At 42.0% G+C, this 24,367-nt stretch overlaps 1 protein-coding gene across 1 annotated transcript in view; it reads left to right on the top strand.

Moving 5' to 3' along the window:
- cnksr2a (connector enhancer of kinase suppressor of Ras 2a) overlaps window positions 1-24,367 on the top strand; it is a 54,321-nt gene that overhangs the window by 15,575 nt on the left and 14,379 nt on the right. The window contains exons 3-14 of the mRNA XM_056434376.1: window positions 861-1,063; window positions 8,947-9,034; window positions 11,052-11,093; window positions 12,487-12,606; window positions 14,531-14,590; window positions 14,797-14,865; window positions 16,222-16,368; window positions 18,680-18,792; window positions 18,880-19,034; window positions 19,805-19,894; window positions 21,651-21,865; window positions 22,893-22,944. Coding sequence (XP_056290351.1) covers window positions 861-1,063; window positions 8,947-9,034; window positions 11,052-11,093; window positions 12,487-12,606; window positions 14,531-14,590; window positions 14,797-14,865; window positions 16,222-16,368; window positions 18,680-18,792; window positions 18,880-19,034; window positions 19,805-19,894; window positions 21,651-21,865; window positions 22,893-22,944 — 1,354 coding nt within the window. The remainder of the gene's footprint in view (window positions 1-860; window positions 1,064-8,946; window positions 9,035-11,051; window positions 11,094-12,486; window positions 12,607-14,530; window positions 14,591-14,796; window positions 14,866-16,221; window positions 16,369-18,679; window positions 18,793-18,879; window positions 19,035-19,804; window positions 19,895-21,650; window positions 21,866-22,892; window positions 22,945-24,367) is intronic.

Raw genomic sequence — 24,367 nt, 5'->3', positions numbered from 1 at the left:
CATGTTATGGTAGACTAATGCAATTTAGATTTAGATTATTTCAATGTTCCTAAAAAATAGTTTGAACATGTATTTTTCATTAAAACGAGTGAGTGCTCCTGATTGAACTCTGATCTATGGAGGGGTAAATAACTCAATTCCACTAAAAACTGATTTAATTGTTAATAATGTTGTTGGTGATGATGTACAAACTATAGTTTTTAGAATTTTTGGTTTCTGACCACTTTTGGATGATTCAACATTAACCGGGTCAAATTGACCCGGGAACATGGCTTACATACATACTTAAATACATGGCTTACATTCGTTTCTTACATACAGCCATCACGGCTGTATGTAAGAAACGAACATAACAGGAGGGTTAAGGTTATACTTTATATGCTTTGGGATTCTCATTGTTTAAATACTACATTTTACACACACATGTTGACTAATGGGTTTCCAGGACTTTAAACCAAATTTCCATGACCAAACATTTAGTAAAATCTCGGTGAATACGTGAAAAAGTGAGAACATTTAGTATTTAAAAACAAGAAACGTGCTCTGTGAGCACGAGAGCGTATGCCGGTTTATATTCTGAGTGTCTTTCTTTTAAAAACATAATAATAATTCAAACTCATGTGAATACAACACATTTATATGACTTTTCCAATAATGTTGGGATTTTATTTTTTCAAGGACTTTTGTATTATTTCGATGATTTACCAAGTAAACAAGGTTATATTTAAAGCTAACGAGATGAAATCAATAATAAAAGTCTTACAATCGACCTTCCTGCTCATGAATATGTATTAAAAGTCGTTAATATTCCCTCCCGGAGCCGGTCGACATGTTGACGTCGTGATGTTCCCTGTGGTCAGAACTCGGGCCTGGAGACGGAGAGCGTCCGGACTCTGGCCCACAAGCTCGGCGCCTCGGCCAAAAACCTGCAGAACTTCATATCCGGCCGGCGCCGCAGCAGCCAATCGGAGAGCAGGACCTCTCGGCGGCTCCCCAACGACCTGCTGACCTCCGTGGTCGACCTCATCACCGCCGCCAAGAGCCTGCTGGCCTGGCTGGACAGGTGCGTGATCACCGGCGGCAGCGGGATGACTTTTTATCGTCAATAACGAGTTTACGTGCTTTTCCTAAGAAGAAAATTGAGCGGCTTCATTTTTAAAAGAGCTGAATTCATTGTTTTATTGTCAACGTGGGGTTTTATGTCGAGGTCGGCAGTTTGTTGAGACACTCCGTTTTATAAGAACAGTTCTGCTCCTTTAATAATCACTACAAGCTCTTTATTTGTGTTTTACAGCTGGAATGACGAGGCAATTAATCATCACCGAGGCAACCATTTGTGTTATTGATTCATTGTTTAAGATGATATTAGATCAAATAAGATGAGATAAGATAAGATAACTTAACTTAAGATAAGAAGGGATGAGATGAGATAACATCTTCTTAATATATTCTTCTACTTTTTCTCTTTCTTCTTCTTCTCCTCCCCCTTCGTCTCCTTCTTCTTCTTCTTTTCCTCCTCCTCCTCCTTCTTCTTCTTCTTCTTCTTCTCCTCCTCCTCCTTCTCCTTCTTCTTCTTCTTCTTCTTCTTCTTCTTCTCCTTCTCCTATTTCTTCTTCTTCTTCTCCTCCTCCTCCTTCCTCTTCTTCTTCTCCTTCTTCTTCTTCTTCTTCTTCTTCTTCTTCTTCTCCTTCTTCTTCTTCTTCTTCTTCTTCTTCTTCTGTGGTTAAGCTCCGATCTGCTGAACACAAAACGTTCCTGCAGCCGTTTGTTGTTGACATCTTTTGAGCAAATAGTCAGACCTTTTCTTTTCTTCTTCTTCTCACTATTGTTTCTCCCTCCTCCTCTCCTCTCTTCGCCTCTCTTCTCCTCTCCTCCTCTCCTCCTCTCCTCCTCTCCTCTCTCCTCTCCTCTCCTCTCCTCTCCTCTCCTCTTCTCCATCACTTCATTTATTCATGACTCGACACGATCTCCCGCAGAACGAAGGGTCCCTGACACCGGCTTCTTCGAAATGCCGGGCACCCACATGTGTCCTCGGGACATCTCGACACACACACACACACACACACACACACACACACACACACACACACACACACACACACACACACACACACAGATGCATGCGGAGCCTTGTCCACGGACACACTCAGATACATAGAAACACCCACGCACTTTGCACAAAAACACACACACACACACCTACATCTGCACGCACTTATGCAAGCCCGCCCCCGCACGGTGACGCAACTGTAAATGGCAAAGCGACACGGAGAGATGCGATGGACTCGGCTCCGCGGCTCCCTGTTCTCTCATTTCTGGAGCTCCTCATTCTTTTGTGTTTTTTTCGGATCTGTAAAGAGTTTTTTAACGTGAGGGCGCCGCGGTGAACTCAACACTTTAATTTCAAGGAAATCGGTAAAGTCGAAGAGGTGGAATCCAATAATCGAGCCGAACGATGTGGACGAGGTCGAGATTTCTGTCTCGCGTTAATCCCCACGAGACGAGACGATCCTTCCTCGTGGATTCACAGCCAGCAGGAGATTTTGAATGAAGCAACATTAGAAATGAACTTTCATCTTATACCAGAGCGCTGATTGGTTAGAGCTCTCGGGAGACGTACGGCACACTCCCCGGCTGCTCTGTGACGACCCGGGAGACATTGCACAACCTTCTCATTTAGGTAGTGACAGCGTGGGCACCGGATGTGTCCTTAAATATCAACTTTTCTTTTTATATATATATATATTTATATATATATATAAATACATATATACATACATTTATATATATTTATATATGTATATATATATGTATTTATGTATATATGTATATATGTATATATATATATATATATACATTTATATATATTTATATATGTATAGATATATATGTATTTATGTATATATGTATATATGTATTTATGTATATATGTATATGTATACATATATATATATATATATAGGGGGATGTAAACAGGAAGTTGAACTATGATTTCCATGAGGTTTAGGGGATGTAAACAGGAAAATGAACTACGGTTCCTGTGTAAAGATAAAACATATATATATATTTATATATATATATGTTTTATCTTTACATGTGCAGAGGGCTTTAAATCTGTCGGGGACATTATGATCCCCCCTCATGACTAAAATCTTGCTTCCTTTCTTGTTTCTTTGAACGTTTCATTTCCTCATTATCTGCACCTTTGAATTATTAACGTGCTGCCGAGACTTTACGAGTTTAAATGTGAGACGTTTGGCTGATGCAGTGGTTCTTTTCTTTATTATTTTTTATTCTTAACCAGCGAGCAGACTTTACATTGTGATCACAGTGTCGGTGAAAGGGTTTTATATCCAGAGAATAAAGACCATTTATGTATTAATATTGTATTATGTAATAGAAATGTAGGTTCTTTCACTACTTAAGTTCAATGTTGATGATACCTTTTACACTTACACTAAAATATTGTTTATTTTTTGGTTTCTCAACGTGTATTTGGTCAACAGCTAACGTTGCTAGTTTATTTCCAGATTTCAAACAAATAAATAATATAAAGCATTGTTTGGGATTTTATTATTATCATTTATTTAAAAGATAATCAAGCTGTATTGGTTTTGGAACTACGGTTCCCATGAGGCTTTGGGGGATGTAAACAGGAAGTTAAACGACAGTTCCCATGAGGCTTTGGGGGATGTCAACAGGAAGTTAAACGACAGTTCCCATGAGGCTTTGGGGGATGTCAACAGGAAGTTAAACGACAGTTCCCATGAGGCTTTGGGGGATGTCAACAGGAAGTTAAACTACAGTTCCCATGAGGCTTTAGGAGATGTCAACAGGAAGTTGAACTATGATTCCCATGAGGCTTTGGGGGATGTCAACAGGAAGTTAAACTACAGTTCCCATGAGGCTTTGGGGGATGTCAACAGGAAGTTAAACTACGGTTCCCATGAGGCTTTAGGGGATGTAAACTAGAAGATGAACTACGGTTCCCATGAGGTTTAGGGGATGTAAACAGGAAGTTGAACTATGATTCCCATGAGGTTTAGGGGATGTAAACAGGAAGTTGAACTACAGTTCCCATGAGGCTTTAGGGGATGTAAACTAGAAGTTGAACTACAGTTCCCATGAGGCTTTAGGGGATGTCAACAGGAAGTTAAACTACAGTTCCCATGAGGCTTTAGGGGATGTCAACAGGAAGTTAAACTACAGTTCCCATGAGGCTTTAGGGGATGTCAACAGGAAGTTAAACTACAGTTCCCATCAGGCTTTAGGGGGTGTAAACAGGAAGTTGAACTATGATTCCCATGAGGTTTAGTGGATGTAAACAGGAAGTTGAACTTCGTTGCCATGGAGTCAGCTCGTCAGCTGTGAGCTTCAACAAGAGCCACTTGTTGTTTTCTCTTGTTCGAGGGAACCGTCGGTGAAGCCGCAGGTCCTGAGTATATATAGCACACAGCCTCAATACTGATGACCCAAATCACACACACACACACACACACACACACACACACACACACACACACACACACACACACACACACACACACACACACACACACACACACACTGATGGAATTAATAAATATGATGCTTCGTTCTGAATTAAACTACTCAAGTATACAGGAAACTATTTGTTTATTCATCAATATGACGACTATTTGGAGAAAAAACATTTTCATGCAAAAATATTTGCTGGTTTCAATGTGAGGATTTGCCGCTTTACATTGTTAATAATTTTTGTATTACTTTAATAATCTTGAAGCATTGTGAAGGTCTCATTTTGGGCTCTGAGTAAATGTAACAGTATTTAGTTTATTAAGTAATATTTACGTACATTTTCCCGATTATACTTGCATATTTTATCAGTATTTTTTTTACAGTGTGGTAAAAGTACTTCTTCCAAACATAACACACGTGCATCATTCAGCATGCGCGTTGTGATGATCATAACGACTCTCACAACCCTCCTCACACACTCTAACGTCGCCTCGATGGGCTGTGAAGGGCCACATTTGGCATTTTGTCATCTCTGGCTGCCGTAAAAAAAAAAATTCAGAGCAGATGAAAATCAGCCCCTCTGGCTCTTGTGCAGTTGTACTGTTGATTGGTGTGCATTGCCCCTTCAAAATAAAAGAAGAAAAAAATATTGTTTTATTTTTATTGAATGGCAATATTAGACATTTCATGAGTGATGCGTTGAGTAATTGTGTGCAGCACCGGCCGGTTCCCAGAGGGAGGGAGAGGCTTCTCCTGGACACTTTTTGGGGCGTCTAGCGAGAGTTTTATGAGCGGGGTGGAAGACGCCACATTCAAGTGGAGGTCAACTCTGACAGCGGGATCATCAATTATTAAAGATCCACTGGCAGCATCTACAAAACATCTATAAAAAAGATATCGAAATTTGCTTGAACTCGACTCCTCAAAGTGAGCGACAGGTTGACGTTTGTGTTATTCATGATTTGATTCCACATTTAATGGTGAAAACAAATAATTAATTTCGATGAATAAATGAATTGAAAATAGGACACCACCTGTGTCTCATTAACTCTTATATTTAATTTCTGCCTTTTGAAAAGCCGTCGTCAGTCAATCTTTCCCTCATGGATTATCTCAAAACGCGTCCTATAAATACTTAGATCGTAGCAAAACAACAACAACAACAACAACAACAATTTCATTCCTGTTATAGTTTCTTCAGAGATACATGTGTGTGGGTGTGTGTGCTGGTGTGTGTGTGTGTGTGTGTGTGGCAGGATCTCTCTAAGACACAGTGCTGTGCTATCTGCTCCTCCAGGTCTCCCTTTGCTGCAGTGGCAGACTACCAGTCACCGAAATAATGTCATCCAGCTCTGCCTGGAGCTCACCACCATACAGCAGGTGTGTGTAACCGTGTGTGTGTGTGTGTGTGAGTGTGTGTGTCGATTGCTAAACGACAGTGGGCACAACTGGAGTCACATGTGCAAAACTCTAACCACAGTCTGCACTACGAACAGTCACCTGAGCTAAACAGTTCACATCACCTGCAAAACTCATTCCAAGCAACACAACTCTTAACACATGGCTCAAATCACCTCAGTGCACCCAAACAACATGCACAACCCTCACTGAGGTAACACACACTGTCACTCAGAACACACTGAGAGTAAAAACACTAGCATCAAACACCAATACAGAAAATACTAACTTTTCATCTTTACAGTTTGAACAATTTCAGTGACTTCAAACAAAGTAATATTTTCTTCAAAGAAAAGAGTGACATTCTTTCACATGATTTATTAAATTTTTTAGAACATAACAATTCTTTAAGGCAAATGAAAATTAGCAGTTTGCTTCAATAGTCTGTAGTAATTTACGGAATTACAGTAATGAGAAAAAAAAGGTAGAAACTAAAAGTACATACTGTAATTCGAACAAATAATCGAGGGACTAATCCTGCCTCTCTCCAGCATCAGGCCACATGTTTTCATCAACATCACATCTAATGTTCTCTCTTGCCATGCACCTGGGGAAGAACCTTCTGGAGTGCCTTATCCATCCCTGGCAGTCCTCTGGACTCATGTCCTCACATCCGGCACGCATGGCTTCCAAAAGAGACATTTGGTCATGTGGGTGGTGACCAAACACTTTCCACCTCCAGGCAGAGAAAAACTCCTCTATTGGGTTGAGGAAGGTGAATATGCAGGCAGGTACAAAACCATGAATCTGCAATGTGCTGCAAACCAATCTCTGACAGCTGCCGAGTGGTGCAATGCAACGTTATCGCAAACTATGACAAAAACTTGGGGGTTTCTTACTGGCTCCCCCTGTTCTGCTGGCACTAGCTGAGCATAGAGCTGTTCTAGGAAAGCTATGAGCCTTTCTGTGTTGTATGGGCCAATGAGTGGTGTGTTGAGAAGCAAACCATCATTGGCCAGTGCAGCACACATGGTGATATTTCCCCCCCTTTGGCCTGGAACCCCCACAGTGGCCCTTTGACCTATAACATTCCTTCCTCTGCGCCGTGTTTTGGCAAGGTTAAATCCAGCTTCATCGATAAATACAAATGAATGTGGTCTTTCCAGTGCTTCCACCTCCATTACTCTCTGAAAAACAGTAAGTGCACAGTTTTACTGTAGAAATGCGAGTGTTTTTTTTAACTGTAAATATTTTTTATAGCTGTGTAGACGTCTTACCTGGACATATTGGAATCTTTGCTCTTTTACCCGTTCACTGTTTCTCTCGAACGGTACAGTGTATAACTGTTTCATTGTAACTTGGTGTTTCTTTAGGACTCGAGCAATAGTTGTTGTGCTGACAGAATTAACATTTTCAAATATATCATTATCAGCCAGCACTCTATCTTTAATCTCCCGCAGTTTTATTGCATTGTTGACAACAACCATGTCAACAATAGCATTTTCCTGCGCATCTGAAAATATTTTCCTCTTCCCCTGTTGGGGCAGCCTGGTCCTGTTGTAAAATATATTTTACAGTCAAATTTACTGTAATATATCTGTCTATATATTCTATAATTGCAATACAAAATAGATTCCTGTAATGTTTTCATTTACTGTAAGGATGTAACTCTCACCTGTTTGTATGATGGAAAATTCGCATTACAGATGCCACTGTGGATCTTTGCAGATTGGGTTGCACTCTCAACCCTGCCTCTCTCAATGAGAGACCATGGTTCACGACATGGTCTATAAGTGTAGCCCTTATTTCATCTGGAATAACAGCTCTTTGTCTTCCTCCACGCATCCCCCCTCTCCCTGCCACCCTTCTCCCTCCACGAACCCGTCTTCCTTGTTCCATTTCCAAAATGAGTCTTTCTGACCTCTACCTATATATATACTGTAATATATATATATGTGTGTGTTCACTAACAAGTCTAAAACAAGACACCTGCTTAGCCTTTCAGCTGAAATTGCAATCATCAGTGTTTGAAAGGCACAAGGCTGAACTCTATTCCATTTTGAATGTGTGGTTCACAGTGTTGACAGCACGGTGTTAGCATTTGAACAAAGTGCTGTAGATCCACAGTGTTGTGCAGGTTGTGGTTAAAGTCATGGGATAAGTGTTAGAGTTTTGAAAACTGTGTTCAAGCAATGAAAAACAAACTAGAGTTTGGTCCACATGAGCTGCTGCTGTGCAGACTGTGGTTAGAGTTTTGAACATGTGACTCCAGTTGTGCCCACTGTCGCTTAGCAATCGAAAAAAACTGTAAAGATCCACTGGCAGCATCTACAAAACATCTATAAAAAAGATATCGAAATTTGCTTGAACTCGACTCCTCAAAGTGAGCGACAGGTTGCACTCAGGGTCGACTTGAGAGCGACGTTTGTGTTATTCATGATTTTTAAATAACATTTAAAGATTCCACATTTAATGGTGAAAACAAATCATTAATTTCGATGAATAAATGAATTGAAAATAAACGTGATCTTTGTATGTATGAGCAGTAACCCATTTCTAAGGAGATCCACGACACCACCTGTGTCTCATTAACTCTTATATTGTATCCAAACAACAACAACAACAACACAAACAAACCGGCAAATTCCTTATTTAATTTCTGCCACAACGTTAGAGTTTGTTCCGTTACAAGTGAGTCCGGTTTGAAAAGCACGTCGTCAATCTTTCCCTCGCGGATTATCTCAAAAACGGCGTCCTATAAATACTTAGATCGTAGCAAAACAACAACAACAACAACACAAACGAACTGTTGACTTGACCCTTCCACATAATTTCATTCCTGTTATAGTTTCTTCCGTAACAAGTGCGTCTGATTTGAAACGCACAACGTTAATAATTCCCTCGTGAACCAAGTCCTAGAGATACGTGTGTGTGTGTGTGTGTGTGTGTGTGTGTGTGTGTGTGTGTGTGTGTGTGTGTGTGCTGGTGTCCTTCTCCTCTAATGCAGCAGGATCTCTCTAAGACACAGTGCTGTGCTATCTGCTCCTCCAGGTCTCCCTTTGCTGCAGTGGCAGACTACTCAGTCACCCGAAATAATGTCATCCAGCTCTGCCTGGAGCTCACCACCATCGTACAGCAGGTGTGTGTAACCGTGTGTGTGTGTGTGTGTGCGTGTGTGTGTGTGTTTTGAAGGCCGATCGCTCTTATTCTTCCACGGTTGTCATAGCCCCCTAAGAACGGTGTAAGAGAGTGAGTGTGTGTGTGTGTGGGTGTGTGTATGTGTATGTGTGTGTGTCAGTGTGTGTGTGTGTGTGAGTGTGTGTGTGTGTATGTATGTGTGTGAGTGTGTGGATGTGTGTGTGTGTGTGTGTCAGTGTGTGTGTGTGGGTGTGGTTGTGTGTATGTGTGTGTGTCAGTGTGTGTGTGTGTGTGTGTATGTGTGTGTGTACGCGTGTATGTGTGTGTGTCAGTGTGTGTATGTGTGTGTGCATGTGTGTGTAAGAGAGTGAGTGTGTGTATGTGTGTGTGTGTGTGTGTGTGTATGTGTGTTTATATGTGTGTGTATGTGTGTAGTATGTGTGTGTGTATATGTGTGTGTGTAGGTATGTGTGTGTGTGTATGTATATATGTGAGTGTGTGTGTGTATATATGTGTAGTGTGTGGTGTGTGTATGTATGTATGTGTGTATGTAGTGTATATGTGTATATATATATGTGTGTGAGTGTGTGTGTATATATGTATGTGAGGTATATGTGTATGTGTGTGTGTGTGTATGTGTGTGTGTGTGTATGTGTGTGTATATGTGTGTGTGTGTGTATATATATGTGTGTGTGTGTATGTATGTGTGAGTGTATATGTATATATGTGTGTAGTGTATATGTATATATATGTGTGTGTGTATGTGTGTAGTGTGTGTGTATATATGTGTGTGTGTGGGTATATATATATGTGTGTGTATATATGTGTGTATATGTATGTGTGATGTATATATATGTATATGTGTGTGTGTGTGTGTATATGTGTATGTGTGTGTGTATGTATATATATGTGTGTGTAGTGTAGGTGTGTGTGTGTGTATGTGTGTGTGTATGTGTGTGTGTGTATGTGTGTATATATGTATGTGTGTGTGTATATATATATATGTGTGTGTGTGTGTGTATATATGGGTGTGTGTATAGGAGTGTGTGTGTGTGTATGTATGTATGTGTGTGTGTGGTGTGTGTGTGTGTGTGTGTGTGTGTATGTGTGTAGTGTGTGTGTGTGTGTGTGTGTGTGTATGTGTGTACAACCACACTACTCAAATTCAAAAAATGTCACTTAGAAATGTCTTTTTTTTCAAAAAAAAGCACAGTTTTCAATAAAGATAACATTAATCGAAAACTCTCTCTACATTGTTAATGTAAGTAAAAATTATTCTAGGTGGAAGTGTCTGGTTTCTAATGAAATATCTCAGAGTGTATAGAGGCCCATTTCCATCAACTATCACTCCAGTGTTCTAATGGTACATTGTGTTTGCTAATATAGAAGACTAATGTCTGATTGAAAAAACCCTGCAGTTTATTAGCACAGCTGAAAACAGTTATGCTGGTGATATAAGCTATACAACTGGCCTTCCTTTGAGCTTGAAGTTTGAAGAACAAAATGAATACTTCAAATATGAATCATTATTTCTAACCTTGTCAATGTCTTGACTATATTTTATATTCATTTGATAAATAAAAGTGTGATTTTTCATGGAAGACACAAAATTGTCTGGGTGATCCCAAACTTTTGAACGGTAGTGTATGTGTGTGAGTGTGTGTGTGTGTATGTATGTGTGTGTGTGTGTGTGTGTGTGTATGTATGTGTGTGAGTGTGTGTGTGTGTGTGTGTATGTATGTGTGTGTGTGTGTGTGTGTGTGTGTGTGTGGGATGCAGCAGCCTCAGACTCTCTGCCTCCTCGAGCGAGACTCGCAGTCTTTGTCTGTGACCGATGTGTGTGTAAATAAATGTGTGTGTTTGCGTTGGCGTGTGTGTGTTTTTTGTTTTGTTTTGAGGGCATCTAGCGTGTGCAGGTGTAGGGTTCAGTAACGTGAGGCCCAGACAGAGAACTCACACAGTGTGTGTGTGTGTGTGCGTGTGTGTGTGTGCCACATTAAATTCTGCTTCTCCCCCAGGACTGTACGGTGTTTGAGACGGAGAACAAAATCCTTCATGTGGTGAGTCCGGCTTCCTCAGCCAGCCGCCGCGGCGATGGGCGGCGGCTATTTTTTATAATTTTTTTTGAGATCTCACATTCCCGCACATGGTATTTTAATAAATCCTTAAAAAAGGTACACCGTGTAGTATTTTGAGGTAACGTAGAGAGATATGTGCCTGTGGTATCGTGCATGATGCTCCAGCCAGGAATGGAATTAGCTTAGCTTAGCATGAAGACAGGAAGTGAGGGAAAGAAAAAAAAATTATCGCGTGAAAAACTCTATTCATTTTACTTCCTCGCTGAAGAAAAACAAAATACGTTAATTTAAAAGTGCTGGTCGTCGCATGATTGATCTTTGGCCACGCCCACGCTAGCTGTCCCCCCCCTGCTTCCAGTCGTTATGCTAAGCTAGGCTAATCCGCCTGGAGCTCCACGCTTAATGCTGAATTCGCACAAGATCAGCAGAACGTAAAGACGTGTTGATTTTATTGGGATGTAACTCCCAGCGAGACGATGGCTCCGCGGCCACGTCACCAACCGTTTCGCGACATCGTCTTCACCGGGCGGGACACGTCGACGTTGTGATTTAAAACCTCCGAGGCGTGAGAACGGTATCGATCTTATGGAAAGATGGCGAATAAAGCCATTTCCCCCAATTGTTTTTATTCCTTTAAAGTTCAATTCAATTCAGTTCATAGAGCCCAATACCATAAATCACAAATTCCCCTCAGAGGGCTTTACAATCCGTACACATACGACATCCCTGACCTTTGACCTCACATCGGATCAGGAAAAAAAACCCGACAAATATAAATAAAAACCTTTCACGGGGGGAAAAAATGTGAAGAACCCTTCAGGAGAGCAACAGAGGAGGATCCCTCTCCGGGATGGACGGATGAACAGACGTCATGTGACCAGAGTTACATAAACACACTCACTGAGTATGACAGAGTCGGTTCAATCAAATTACACACACACCGCTGACATATTAGCCTCTGCACCAATAGAACAACAGTAACCGAAGGACCAGTTGTTCCTCGACAAGGAGATGTGTGTGTGTGTGTGTGTGTGTGTGTGCAGCTACAGTTTAATTCACCACTTGCACAGCCGTCGTTTCGACTTGTCGAACACGCGTGTCGCTAATAGAATCCTAATTGCCGCACGGCTTCGCGGAGCCATTGTTCGTGCCGTCAGTTCCACCTCTGCAATGTCGAAGCGTCGGCTGCGGAGAAAACTAAAAGGTCTCTGACTCCGGCTCCCAGATCCAGGTGGGGTCAAATCTATTCATCCAAAGGTCACGCAGAGCAGGAAGAGATTGGAAGAGAATATATCCTCTAATATTAAAACAGCTCTGTTTTCTTCTTCTACTTGTGTTGTTACTCGTCCTCTGACGTGTTCTTCTTCTATGGTAGTGCAAGACTCTGTCGGAGGTGTGCGAGCACATTGTGTGTGTGTCGTCCGACCCGCTGGTTTCTCAGTCGGCGCACCTGGAGCTGGTCCACCTCACCAACATCAAACCCTCTGAAGGCCTGGTAATGACTCTGTGTGTGTGTGTGTGTGTGTGTGTGCAGCCTCCATTTGTTTGTGTGCATATTGGTCTTTCAGGTAATATCTTTGTCTTTTTGATGAATGATTGTGTGTGTTTATTCTGTATATACCAACCAAACAGACACATTTTAATGATGATGGTGTTGCTGCTTCATCTTAAGACTCAGAACAATGTCACATGGATTATCAGGTTCCAGTTTGGATCGGGTCCCCGGGTTGGCAGAATGTGTGTTCATCTCCGCCGGTAACACATCTCACATCAATCCTCTCACGTCTCCTCACTTTGCAATCGGATAACATGCAGCAAACATGTAGGAAACATGGAGGAAACATGGAGGAAACATGCAGGAGACATTTAGGAAACATGCAGGAAACATGCAGGAAACATGTAGGAAATGTGTAGGAAATGTGTTGGAAACATATAGGAAACATGGAGGAAACATGCAGTAAATATGTAGGAAACATGCAGAAATATTCAGGAAACATGCAGGAAAAATGTAGGAAATATGTAGGAAACATATAGGAAACATGGAGGAAACATATAGGAAACATGCAGGAAACATGCAGGAAACATGTAGGAAACATGCAGGAAACATGTAGGAAACGTGTAGGAAACATATAGGAAACATGCAGGAAACATGCAGGGAATATGTAGGAAACATGCAGGAAACATGCAGGAAACATGCAGGAAACATGCAGGAAACATGTAGGAAATGTGTAGGAAATGTGTAGGAAACATGTAGGACATGTTGAGGAAACATGTAGGAAACATGCAGGAAACATGCAGGAAACATGCAGGAAACATGCAGGAAACATGCAGGAAACATGCAGGAAACATGCAGGAAACATGCAGGAAACATGTAGGAAATGTTGAGGAAACATGTAGGAAACATGCAGGAAATATGTAGGAAACATGCAGAAATATTCAGGAAACATGCAGGAAAAATGTAGGAAACATGTAGGAAACATGTAGGAAATGTGTAGGAAATGTGTAGGAAACATATAGGAAACATGGAGGAAACATGCAGGAAACATGCAGGAAATATGTAGGAAACATGCAGAAATATTCAGGAAACATGCAGGAAAAATGTAGGAAACATGTAGGAAACATGTAGGAAATGTGTAGGGAGCATGGAAACATGCAGGAAACATGCAGGAAATATGTAGGAAAAATGCAGAAATATTCAGGAAACATGCAGGAAAAATGTAGGAAACATGTAGGAAACATGGAGTAAACATGCAGGAAACATGTAGGAAACATGTAGGAAACATGCAGGAAACATGTAGGAAATGTGTAGGAAACGTGTAGGAAATGTGTAGGAAACGTGTAGGAAACATGAAGAAAACATGTAGGAAACGTGGAGGAAACATGCAGGAAACTTGCAGGAAACATGAAGAAAACATGCAGGAAACATTTAGGAAACATGTAGGAAACATGTAGGAAACATGCAGGTAGCAGCTTCTCCTTTCCCACCGTCGACGTCTGTGCGCCTGTCTCTTTAAACCACACGTTGCATCAGCCGCGGTTAATTCACTTAAAGTTCGGCTGTTCACGCGCTCGATGTTCTCAGCCGAAGATTTAAGAATCTCACGGTGAACATTTGAATGTGATTAACTATTTGCAGAAGTATTTAAAGGACAGAAGGCTACAGCTAAAATGTTAATGTGTGAGATTCTATTTTAATTAAACATTTGTGACATTCTGCTCATCATCCGTTCAGGTGGCAGGATGTAAAAAAATAATAATCCCGCTGCCACTAAAAACTGAGGCTGTTTTCGGGTTTCTCTGCCGACTGAGACGTGGCCTGTTTTTTCTTTTCTCACCTTCAGTTACCTTAAAAAGTGTAATACTCCATCTCCAGAGCTCATCAAACGCCTCCTCCTTCCTTCCTTTCTTCTGTCCTTCAGGGAATGTATATCAAGTCGACCTACGACGGCCTCCACGTGATCACAGGAACCACCGAAGGGGTGAGAGAGCATCTTGTAATTTCCCATCCTGCCATTGAATAGTATAGAAACGGCTATTCTTACTTTCTAAAAAAAATAAAAAAAGGACGCCACGTGGATCCATAACGGCGTATCAGATGTCATATTGAAAAGAGGAAGGCTCGGCTCGGATCAATGAACTCGGATCAATGATTCGCGGTCGTCTGTTTCTCTTCCGTCTCTTGCAGTCGCCGGCGGACCGCTGCAAGAAGATCCACGCAGGAGATGAAGTCATACAAGTCAACCACCAGACTGTGGTGGGTTCATTATTATTGTGTGTGTGTCCTAAATATAGATGTGTGTGTTTATTCACGTTTTTACTTTTCGATGTTTTTTTGGAAAGTGCATTTAAAAATCTATTTTTATTACCATAAGGAGTTAACTTAAATGTTTAGGGTTGAATGCATGTTAAAGGAGGATTCATTTAATAAAAAAATATTTTGTTGTTGTATATTTCTCAAATTATCATAATAACATGATTCTGGTTTAATTTGTAAACACACGTTTTTACTTCTCGATGTTTTGTTGGAAAGTCCACTTAAAAATCAATTTTTATTACCATAAGGAGTTAATTTAACTGTTTAGGGTTGAATGCATGTTAAAGGAGGATTCATTTAATTACAAAATATTTTTTTTATTTATATTTCTCAAATTATCATAATAACATGATTCTGATTTCATTTGTAAACACATGTTTAAGGTTTTTATAATGAATATTTTTATGATAACAATGGATTAAAGGTCAATGTAAGGGGTTCGCTCATAAAAATGAAAGATATTAGTCGTAGTTTTAGTGTATTTCAGCTAATTGTTCAATTTCTTTGGGCTTGTTCTCATACTTCAGCAACACGGGGAGCTAAGGAGACGTTTACCTCGGTGGAGACCAAAAACAGAGCCAAAAGGAGCGTGAATATTGAACATCATTTAGTTTGGCGGGCCAACACGTCAACACGTTAGCTTAAAAAAACTCATAATGTGTTTGAGTTGTTTTTACGTTGGAAAAATCTTCATATGAACCGAATATTTAAACGACACAATGAAGCCGTGTGTCTAATGTTCCAATGATTTATGGATCCTGAGGCGTTGCTGTCGCTGCCCGTTGCCATGATGAGACCTGTCAATCAAAGCGTTGGAGCCTGTAGCAATTACGTGTGTTGACTATTCGTGGCGAGGCGATCCGTCTCTTTACATCAAAACCCCAAACGGCATTTAGCGTAATCGCATCCTTCGACCTTCTCCCCCGCACCTCCTCTCGAATCACGATCACATCTCAGGTCAGTCCGAAGAAAATGAAATTAAGATCGAGCGTCTGTCTCGTGTTTAGAAATAACTTCGAAAGGTCCGAGAGCTGCGAGACACGAAACAGAGAACTCCGGCTAACGGCGGTTCTGTGGGCGTGGAACAAACAGCTGAAAGGAAAAAGAAGATGTAAATACGTGATAAGATGCATTTGTTGTTTTCAAATCGAGGGTTACATCACATGAAGACGCTCTATAGATAGACTCACCAGCTCCACGCCCACTCGCCCGGATCCAATCACGACGGGCGAGAGCACGAATGTAACGCTGTGATGGTTTCTCCCCCCCCCCCCCCCGCCCTCTTCCCGCCCTCAGGTGGGCTGGCAGTTGCGTAACCTGGTGGGCTCGCTGAGGGCCGATAAAGGCGTCGTGTCCCTGACCCTGAAGAAGCGTCCGCAGAGCACGCTCAGCTCCGCCCCGGCGCTGCTGAAGAACATGCGCTGGAAGCCCCTCGCTCTGCAGGTGGGACCGCCATCACTCTCTGATGTATACTTTATTAATTATTAAAGCGGCCCACGTGACTCCCCACGGCGTCCCCCGCTCCCCGTAGGACCCGCAGACTTCTGGGTCAGGGTACTGTGGCTCAACGTCGCTTTTTTTGGTTGGTTTTGTTTGCCAACTGAACCGCAGGGACGGATGGGTGGGGGACATTGATGGAGCCCCTCCACCCACATTCCCAGTGTGCCCGCAATTATGTAATGAGTGTCCCCGAATTAACACTGGATATCGACACAATAGGGAGGAAATCAGCTTTTCTCTCAAAAATGACATTTTTGGGCATTTTACAACTTATCAAGTCTCCCAGAAATAACTTTTATATTTCTAATTATAATTTAAAACACTAATACCTGCCTGTGAATAAGTTTCTTGCGTCAGTCATGTTCACGGTCCACACATATATACACTATCGTTCAAAAATTTGGGGTCATCCAGATAATTTTGTGTCTTCCATGAAAACTCACTTTTATTTATCAAATGAATTGAAAATTGAATAGAAAATATAGTCAAGACATTGACAAGGTTAGAAATAATGATTAATATTTGAAGTATTCATTTTGTCCTACAAACTTCAAGCTCAAAGGAAGGCCAGTTGTATAGCTTAAATCACCAGCATAACTGTTTTCAGCTGTGCTAACATAATTGCACAAGGGTTTTCTAATCAGATATTAGTCTTCTAAGGCGATTAGCAAACACAATGTACCATTAGAATACTGGAGTGATAGTTGATGGAAATGGGCCTATATACACCTATGGAGACATTTCATTAGAAACCAGACACTTCCACCTAGAATAGTCATTTACAACATTAACAATGTATAGTGTGTATTTTTGATTAATGTTATCTTTATTGAAAAAACAGTGCTTTTCTTTGAAAAATAAAGACATTTCTAAGTGACCCCAAACTTTTGAACGGTAGAGTACCTTGCACGGGTCGGGCTTCAGGTCATGAGCCAGAGCACGGACGAATCATACAGGCAGCTGGGGGCGTGGTTTGGGGGCGTGGCTTAGGTGCGCGCGGGATATCAGTGGAGATGCTGTAATGGCATCCGTCGTATCAGAACTAGAGACTCTGCGATGAAAAGGCTTCACGCGATTGAAAAGATGCTTTTTAACCCGACTGGCGAGAGTTTGATTGACAGATGGTTCGTCCAATAACCTGCCGAGTATTTTTAATTTTTAATTGTCCGCCCCTTTTCCAAAACAATTTGGCGGGTTAGCATCCTGAGCTACACAGACACGTCCTGTCTACCACCTTAACGATGTGAATGACGTTTCACTTGTAAATTCACCGTGTCTGTCTATATTATTTACGACTTGGCAGATATAACGAGTGAAAGTGTTGTTGATTTATTGGTATGCATCTTTTCAAACCACATAACCATAATTTCTGGCTGGCTTTTCGTTGTACTCACTCCAAATATACCCGACCATGACCTCTGTGACCACGTCTGGGTGGTCGGCTTGAACGCGCCCAATAAAACGGAAACGGGAAGTCGGTGTGTAAACCGTGATGGATGTTCACAGGGGACAATTTGGATCATTTAATTCACCGAGCCTCGGGGGTTTCATTTACGACCGGCGGCGCCACAATCTTTGCGACGTCATTGTTGTGTCTGATGAGGCGTCCGACCGCCACCGTGAGTAACTGGAGTTTATTGTTTATGTCACAAACAAATTACTCGGAGCTCAGTCTCGCTGCCCGTGGATTATACTCCTCGCGCAATTGAGTTAAGTGCCGTCTCACGCCGCTCGCCATCCCAACAGATAATGGAAATATATTGCTTCAAAGTGAGATTTGCCACCACGAGCGTGTTGTCGTCTCTCACTGGTTCTGTATATTACACCAACAAGACAATAACAGTTGTTATGACTCGTGGTGAAAGTGCCCATTCGGAAGGCGGCCATTTTGTTTTTGGGCTACACGCTTTTTTTTCAGTGTTCTGGAAGGCGTGGCCATTAAAGGTGCTCGTCTGTACACAAGCTCCGCCCCCCGCCCCCTTCGCTGCTGCCATGGGTCCTCGTTTATTCGAAGTTCAGCGTGATTGGAAGCGTGGTGCTTGTTCGAATTGCGCGAAATTGGGCGCCGCACGTCATTGGGTCACAAGCAACGCGCCCGCCAAGCGTTATTCACATTGGACGAACGGTTCGTGGGACACATGAATGACACACGGACAGATTTCTGGATTTGGCATTAAAGAAGTGAAATAAAACGGTAAAATATGGTGAGGGAAAGATTGATTGTCCTCACCACGTCCTGTTTGGATTCCTGCAGCCAACCAGAAGCCCGGGCAGCAGCTCGGCCACGCCCACAGGCACGCCCACCAAGAGCTCCGCCATCGAGGACCTTTACATCCCCCCGCCGCCCGCCGAGCCATACACACCCAGGTACCGTGGGTTTTTTTTCTAAGTTTTTCGGCGGCTTTTGCTAATTGTGTTGCCGGTTAATCACCACCGCCTCTGCTGTTGCCATAGAGACGAGACGGGAACCCTGCCGGGAGACGAGGGCGGGCGCAGCCACGGCGGCGTCAGCGTCGCTAAACGCTCCGAGTCGCCGAATTCCTTCCTGGATCAAGAGTCCCACCGGCGAGAAGAGGAGGAGCCTGTGTACTGCACCACGCCCACATATGGTACGCTCTCGGTTTCTGCACAGATAAGATTAAGATTAGGGTTCACTCGTATGATTGTTGCCAACTCATGTGATCCAAACAGTCCCAATAACTTCAGGGCATCGTGAAGACCAAGAGTCAATATTTATTAAAATAAGAGATAGGTTTCACTATTCAATCCAAAAAAAGACATTATTTGTGTCTGTTTTTATTTGTATATATATAGTATATCGTGGTATATTAAGTATATTAAGATTTTAATAAAACATTTTCACTGTGGTCAAGAAACAGTTTGCTCTCTTTCACACAAAGAGAAGCATGCATGACGAGTTATAATCGTTTAAGAAAGTTGAGTTTACTTTTTCTTATTTCAAGGTGTGTTTTTTAGAGTGAGGACGTAATAAATCAATAATAATAAAATAAATAAATTAAAGTCTTAAAAAAAAAATAATTATATATATAATAATAATAATAATAAAGTAAAGTAAAATAAATAAATCAATACATGTAAAAAAAAAGAAATAATTTTTTTTTTTTTTTTAAATATAAAATAAATAAAATAAGATAAATAGATAAATAAAATAAATAAAATATGACGTCAGACATCGAGGTTTCATTCAAAATCCTCAATAGAACTTTAAATGTAAAAATAAAAATAGACATTTGGTGCAGCACTAAAACGTTTTTATACATGACATCAAATAAATAAAAACTTTACAAGAATCCTAGTTTCTCACATTGGTACAACTCTCAGGAGAGTTTTTAAAGTTGTGTAATGTGTGTTGTCGTAGGCCGGCTGAGGCCCATCTCTATGCCTGTGGACTGCAGCTGGGTGGGCGACTACGAAGATCCAGCCAAGCTGAACAGGGAAAGCCGCAGAGGTGAGTGGAGCGCTTGTGTGTGTGTGTGTGTGTGTGTGCACCGCCGCCCCAAAGAGCTAAATTCAGTGAAATGTTCCCGTCTCTCTGGATTACGAAGACATCTGTGTGTGTGTGTGTGTGTGTGTGTGTGTGTGTGTGTGTGTGTGTGTGTGTGAGATCAATGCCTCCATCTCTTGTCCTCTAATTCTTCCCGTGATTTAGTATCACACAGAAAATAAGACGGGATGAGAAGTGGAAAAAACAGGAGGTGAAAGAGGAAAAGGTACAGACAAGGGCAGAGGAAATGAAAGGCAGCGATGAAGGGAGGAAGAATGAAAGAGAGAGACGTGAGGAGGCGGAGGAGGGAGAGAAAAAAAAGAGAAAAAAAAGAAAGCGGGAAAGAAAGACGATTCTCCCTGACCTCCACCTGAATCGCTCGAGCAGTTGCCATGGCGACGCTGACAGCGGCTCCTCTCGGAGTCTCGCTTTCCTCCGGGCGCTGCCATAGCAACCAGGGGGAGGACAGGGTGGGTACCACGAGGAGGAGAGACAGAAAGAGAGAGAGAGAGAGGTAGTGAGACCTGAGTTTCTTACCCCGGTGGGAGAGCCGGAGAGGAAGTTGAATGATAATAAATAAATAAAAATTATAATAAAGATGTAAGAGACTTCTTACACTCTCACCGTGATCTCCTTGGCAAGCAACACCTCTCCATCGTTTATGTTTATTAACCCCGAAAGACACAAGCAGCGCGTTGGCGTCACGAGGAAACATCAGCTCCTCTGGAGGTTGGAGAACAAAGAACAACAGAACAACAGAACAACAGAAGAACAGGAACAACAGGAACAACAAGAACAACAGGAACAACACTTCCTGTTGTTCTGGAGAGATCTCAGTCCTTTGATTTAGTTTAGTTTCACTTTGATGGAGGAAAACAATCAGAACATACCTGTTCACTTCTTCTTCTTCCTTCTTATTTTTCTTCTCCCTCTTTTTCTTCTTCTTCTCCTTCTTTTTCTTCTTCTTCTTTTTCTTCTTCTTCTCCCTCGTTTTCTTCTTCTTCTTCTCCTTCTTTTTCTTCCTCTTTTTCTTCTTCTTCTTCTTCCTCTTCCTCCTTCTCCACCTCCTTCTATGTTTTGTCCTCTTATTCTTCCTCCTCCTTTTTTCTTCTTCTTCTTCCACCTCTTCTTTTCCTTCTTCTTCTTCTTCCTCCTCCTCTTCCTTCTTTTTCGTATTCTTATTCCTCCTTCTTTTTTCTTCTCCTTCATCCTCCTTCCACCTCCTTTTTCTTCTTCTGCTTTCTCCTCCTCCTCTTCCTCCTCCTGTTTCTTCTTTTTCGTCTTCTTCCTCCTCCTCCTCCTTCTTCATCTTCTTCGTCTTCTTCTTCTTTCTCCTCCTCTTCCTTCTCCTCCCTCTTCTTCCTCCTAAAAACCTAAACAAGGTGTAGATCAAGCTTTAAAAGGTTTCCATGTGTCTGATTGCAGAGAGTCGTTTCCCGTGTTCTCCCTTTTAAAGAGTGATGATGAGCTCGATGACGCCGCTGTGATTAAAGGTCAACCTCGTGTTCATCACTGAGTGATGTGACATTTTAGCAATGTGTTTAAATTAAATATATATTCATATTTAGTCTATAATCAACCCACTGAGGCAGCACTGATTAAGAACACGGAACAGAAAATAAAACCCATAATAAACACCTCAAGTAGAGCTCGTGAGGAAGAAATAAAAACGAGAAGTGTGTATTTTGACGTGGGCTGATCTGATTGGCCGGTTCCCCAGAGGCCTCCCTGATGCGTTACGTGGGACCGTCCGGCGTGAACGAGAGGACCGCCTCCGACGACTACTCCTCCCACACGGCCCGCCCGGGGAAACGGACCAATGACACGGCCAAACGCGCCAAGAGGCGGAGCCACCACAGCCAAAGCCCCTCCCACTACGTCCTCCAGACCAATCAGAGGGAATCTCCGCCGAGAGACCCCGCCTCCATTTATCACGTAAGTCTCTCATTTGGTCTTTTTTCACGAAATATATACGTCATGATTACAATGCGCTAGCAGTTTCCCTCTGTTTCCAGTCTTTATGCTAAGCTAAGCTAAGCTAGGCTAAGCTAACCAGCTGAGGTGAGAGAATCTTCTGATTCACGCTCCTCTCTGATTTGTTTCGACCGCGACTCAAAGATTTGAGCTTTTAGCACCGATGACGAAGTAAAATATATAATAATAAAAAAGTTAGTACTCCTTATGACACCCCTTGGTCGCCTTCTTCGTCTTCTCGGAGTCCAAACTGAACACACACACACACGGACACACACTCTCACACCCAGTGTGACTCACACCTTCCGAGGACGTCGTCATTATTTCATCGTCTCCGATGTCCGTCACCTGCGGAGAAAGTACAAATACCTCCGGGACCTGAGCTTCATCGCGGATTAACTTCAAGTGTTCTCCAGGGACACTCGTCTGTCCACTCGTACCAATGAATGGCCGACTCAGCATATGTTTTAAGGCGATATCGTTGACGTGAGTTGGTGCCGGTTAACGACGTGAGTTGGTGCCGGTTAACCGAAATGTGATCAAATACAGGTAAAAAAAACAAATTCAACGGGCCTTGAAAACCGCTCTGTTGTCCATTTGCAGTTCAACCCCCCCCCCCGCCCCCCCCCCAACCCCCCCCCCATCACCTCCACCCCCCGAGATCTATCTTCTCTCATTCCCACCCATCAGCTGGACGTCCCCCATTATGCCGCCCCTCCCGCCAGGTCCCTTTCTGTTCTATGGTTAGAGGGGTGAGAGTCCCCCCCCCCCCCCACGTCTCTGTGAGAACGAGATAGCGAGGGGGAAGTCTCCCCCGCCTCCTCTCGCCCGGCTCATGCTAACATCTGTCATCTTTTATATCCCAGGATTCTTTGCAGTAAACAAAGGCCACTGACTCATCCTGACAGGCTGCTCTCTCTCTCTCTCTCTCTCTCTCTCCCCCCTCCCCTCCCCCCCTCCTCTTGTCGTCTTTCCATCCCTCGCTCAGACATACCAACAGTCCTCCTCTCTGCAGTCAAAGAACAGGAAGAAGAATAGAGGTAAGCACCTGTTCGGGGAGCTATTGTTGTTGTGTGTGTGTGTGTGTGTGTGTGTGTGTGTGTGTGTGTGTGTGTGTGCGTGTGTGTGTCCGCTGCAACCCATTACATGAGAAACATTTCATTTGACGCTTCTGTAATTTCCTTTAAGAGGTTTCAAGGAACCCAACGCGGTTAAAGACACATCCTGACACTTTAATGGGTTTCATGAAGAACCAGAAGAACCAGAAGAACCATCTTCAAGAACCAGAAGAACATTTAGAAACATTTACAAAGGACAATTCTCAACATATGTGTTCACTCACCAGCGGTCATCTTCTTCTTCTTCTTCTTCTTCTTCTTCTTCTTCTTCTTCTTCTTCTCCTTCTTCTTCTTCTTCTTCTTCTTCTTCTTCTTCTTCTTCTTCTCTTCTTCTTCTTCTTCTTCTTCTTCTTCTTCTTCTTCTTCTTCTTCTTCTTCTTCTTCTTCTTCTTCTTCTTCTTCTTCTTCTTCTTCTTCTTCTTCTTCTTCTTCTTCCTCCTCCTTCTTCTTCTTCTTCTGCTTCTTCTTCCTCCTCCTCCTCCTCCTTCTTCTTCTTCTTCTTCTTCTTCTTCTTCTTCTTCTTCTTCTTCTTCTTCTTCTTCTTCTTCCTCTTCTTCGTCTTCTCCCTCCTTCTTTTTCTTGTTCTTGTTCTTCTTCCTCCTCCTTCTTTTTCTTTTTCTTGTTCTTTTTCTTGTTCTTCTTCTTGTTCTTCTTGTTCTTCTTCTTCTTCTTCTTCTTCTTCTTCTTCTTCTTCTTCTTCTTCTTCTTCTTCTTCTTCTTCTTCACAGGCCTTCGTCGTTGCATTGCTATGTTTTTTTGGGGGGTTACCCACTTGTAACACACATCGCTCCACAGCGCCCGCTAGTGCTCATGCATTTATATATTTAAAAAAAAGTTAATGTCCACATCTTGAAGTGATGTAGTATATATATATATAGTATATATAAATAGAACTTAATCTGAGAAACATTATTCTATTATGAAAAGGATAAAAACTTCACCGACGGGAGCAATCTATATCCCACAAGTAAATAATGTTCACCTTATTAACTTCAATAATTCTCACATTTTGGTGCAGAGGCCGCTGTGTTCATGTATCTAATATATATATATATATATATATATATATATATATATGGCTTTCCATGTGTTTGCTGTATGCTTGGTGCATTTATTCCAGATGAAAAGCCAGTTATTCCTCCCTCTACAGCTATGTTCTCCATATTTTGTGGGGTTATTAAAAAGTTTGTATTTTCACACATTGAATATAAATGAAGTTCATCAAAACAAAGGAGACGAGGGTTCAGATGATCGGTATCTTTGATCAAAAGTGATAAATCCCTTAAACCTTCTGCTTCCTCCTCTCTTTCCTCAAAGCTCTCTCTTTTCCTTTGTTTTTCTTGTT

The sequence above is a fragment of the Pseudoliparis swirei genome, chromosome 16, assembly GCF_029220125.1.
Source record: "Pseudoliparis swirei isolate HS2019 ecotype Mariana Trench chromosome 16, NWPU_hadal_v1, whole genome shotgun sequence".
NCBI classification, from domain to species: domain Eukaryota; kingdom Metazoa; phylum Chordata; class Actinopteri; order Perciformes; family Liparidae; genus Pseudoliparis; species Pseudoliparis swirei.
Note: the sequence above shows the minus strand (reverse complement) of the source record. Positions and strands in the feature narration are given on the sequence as shown.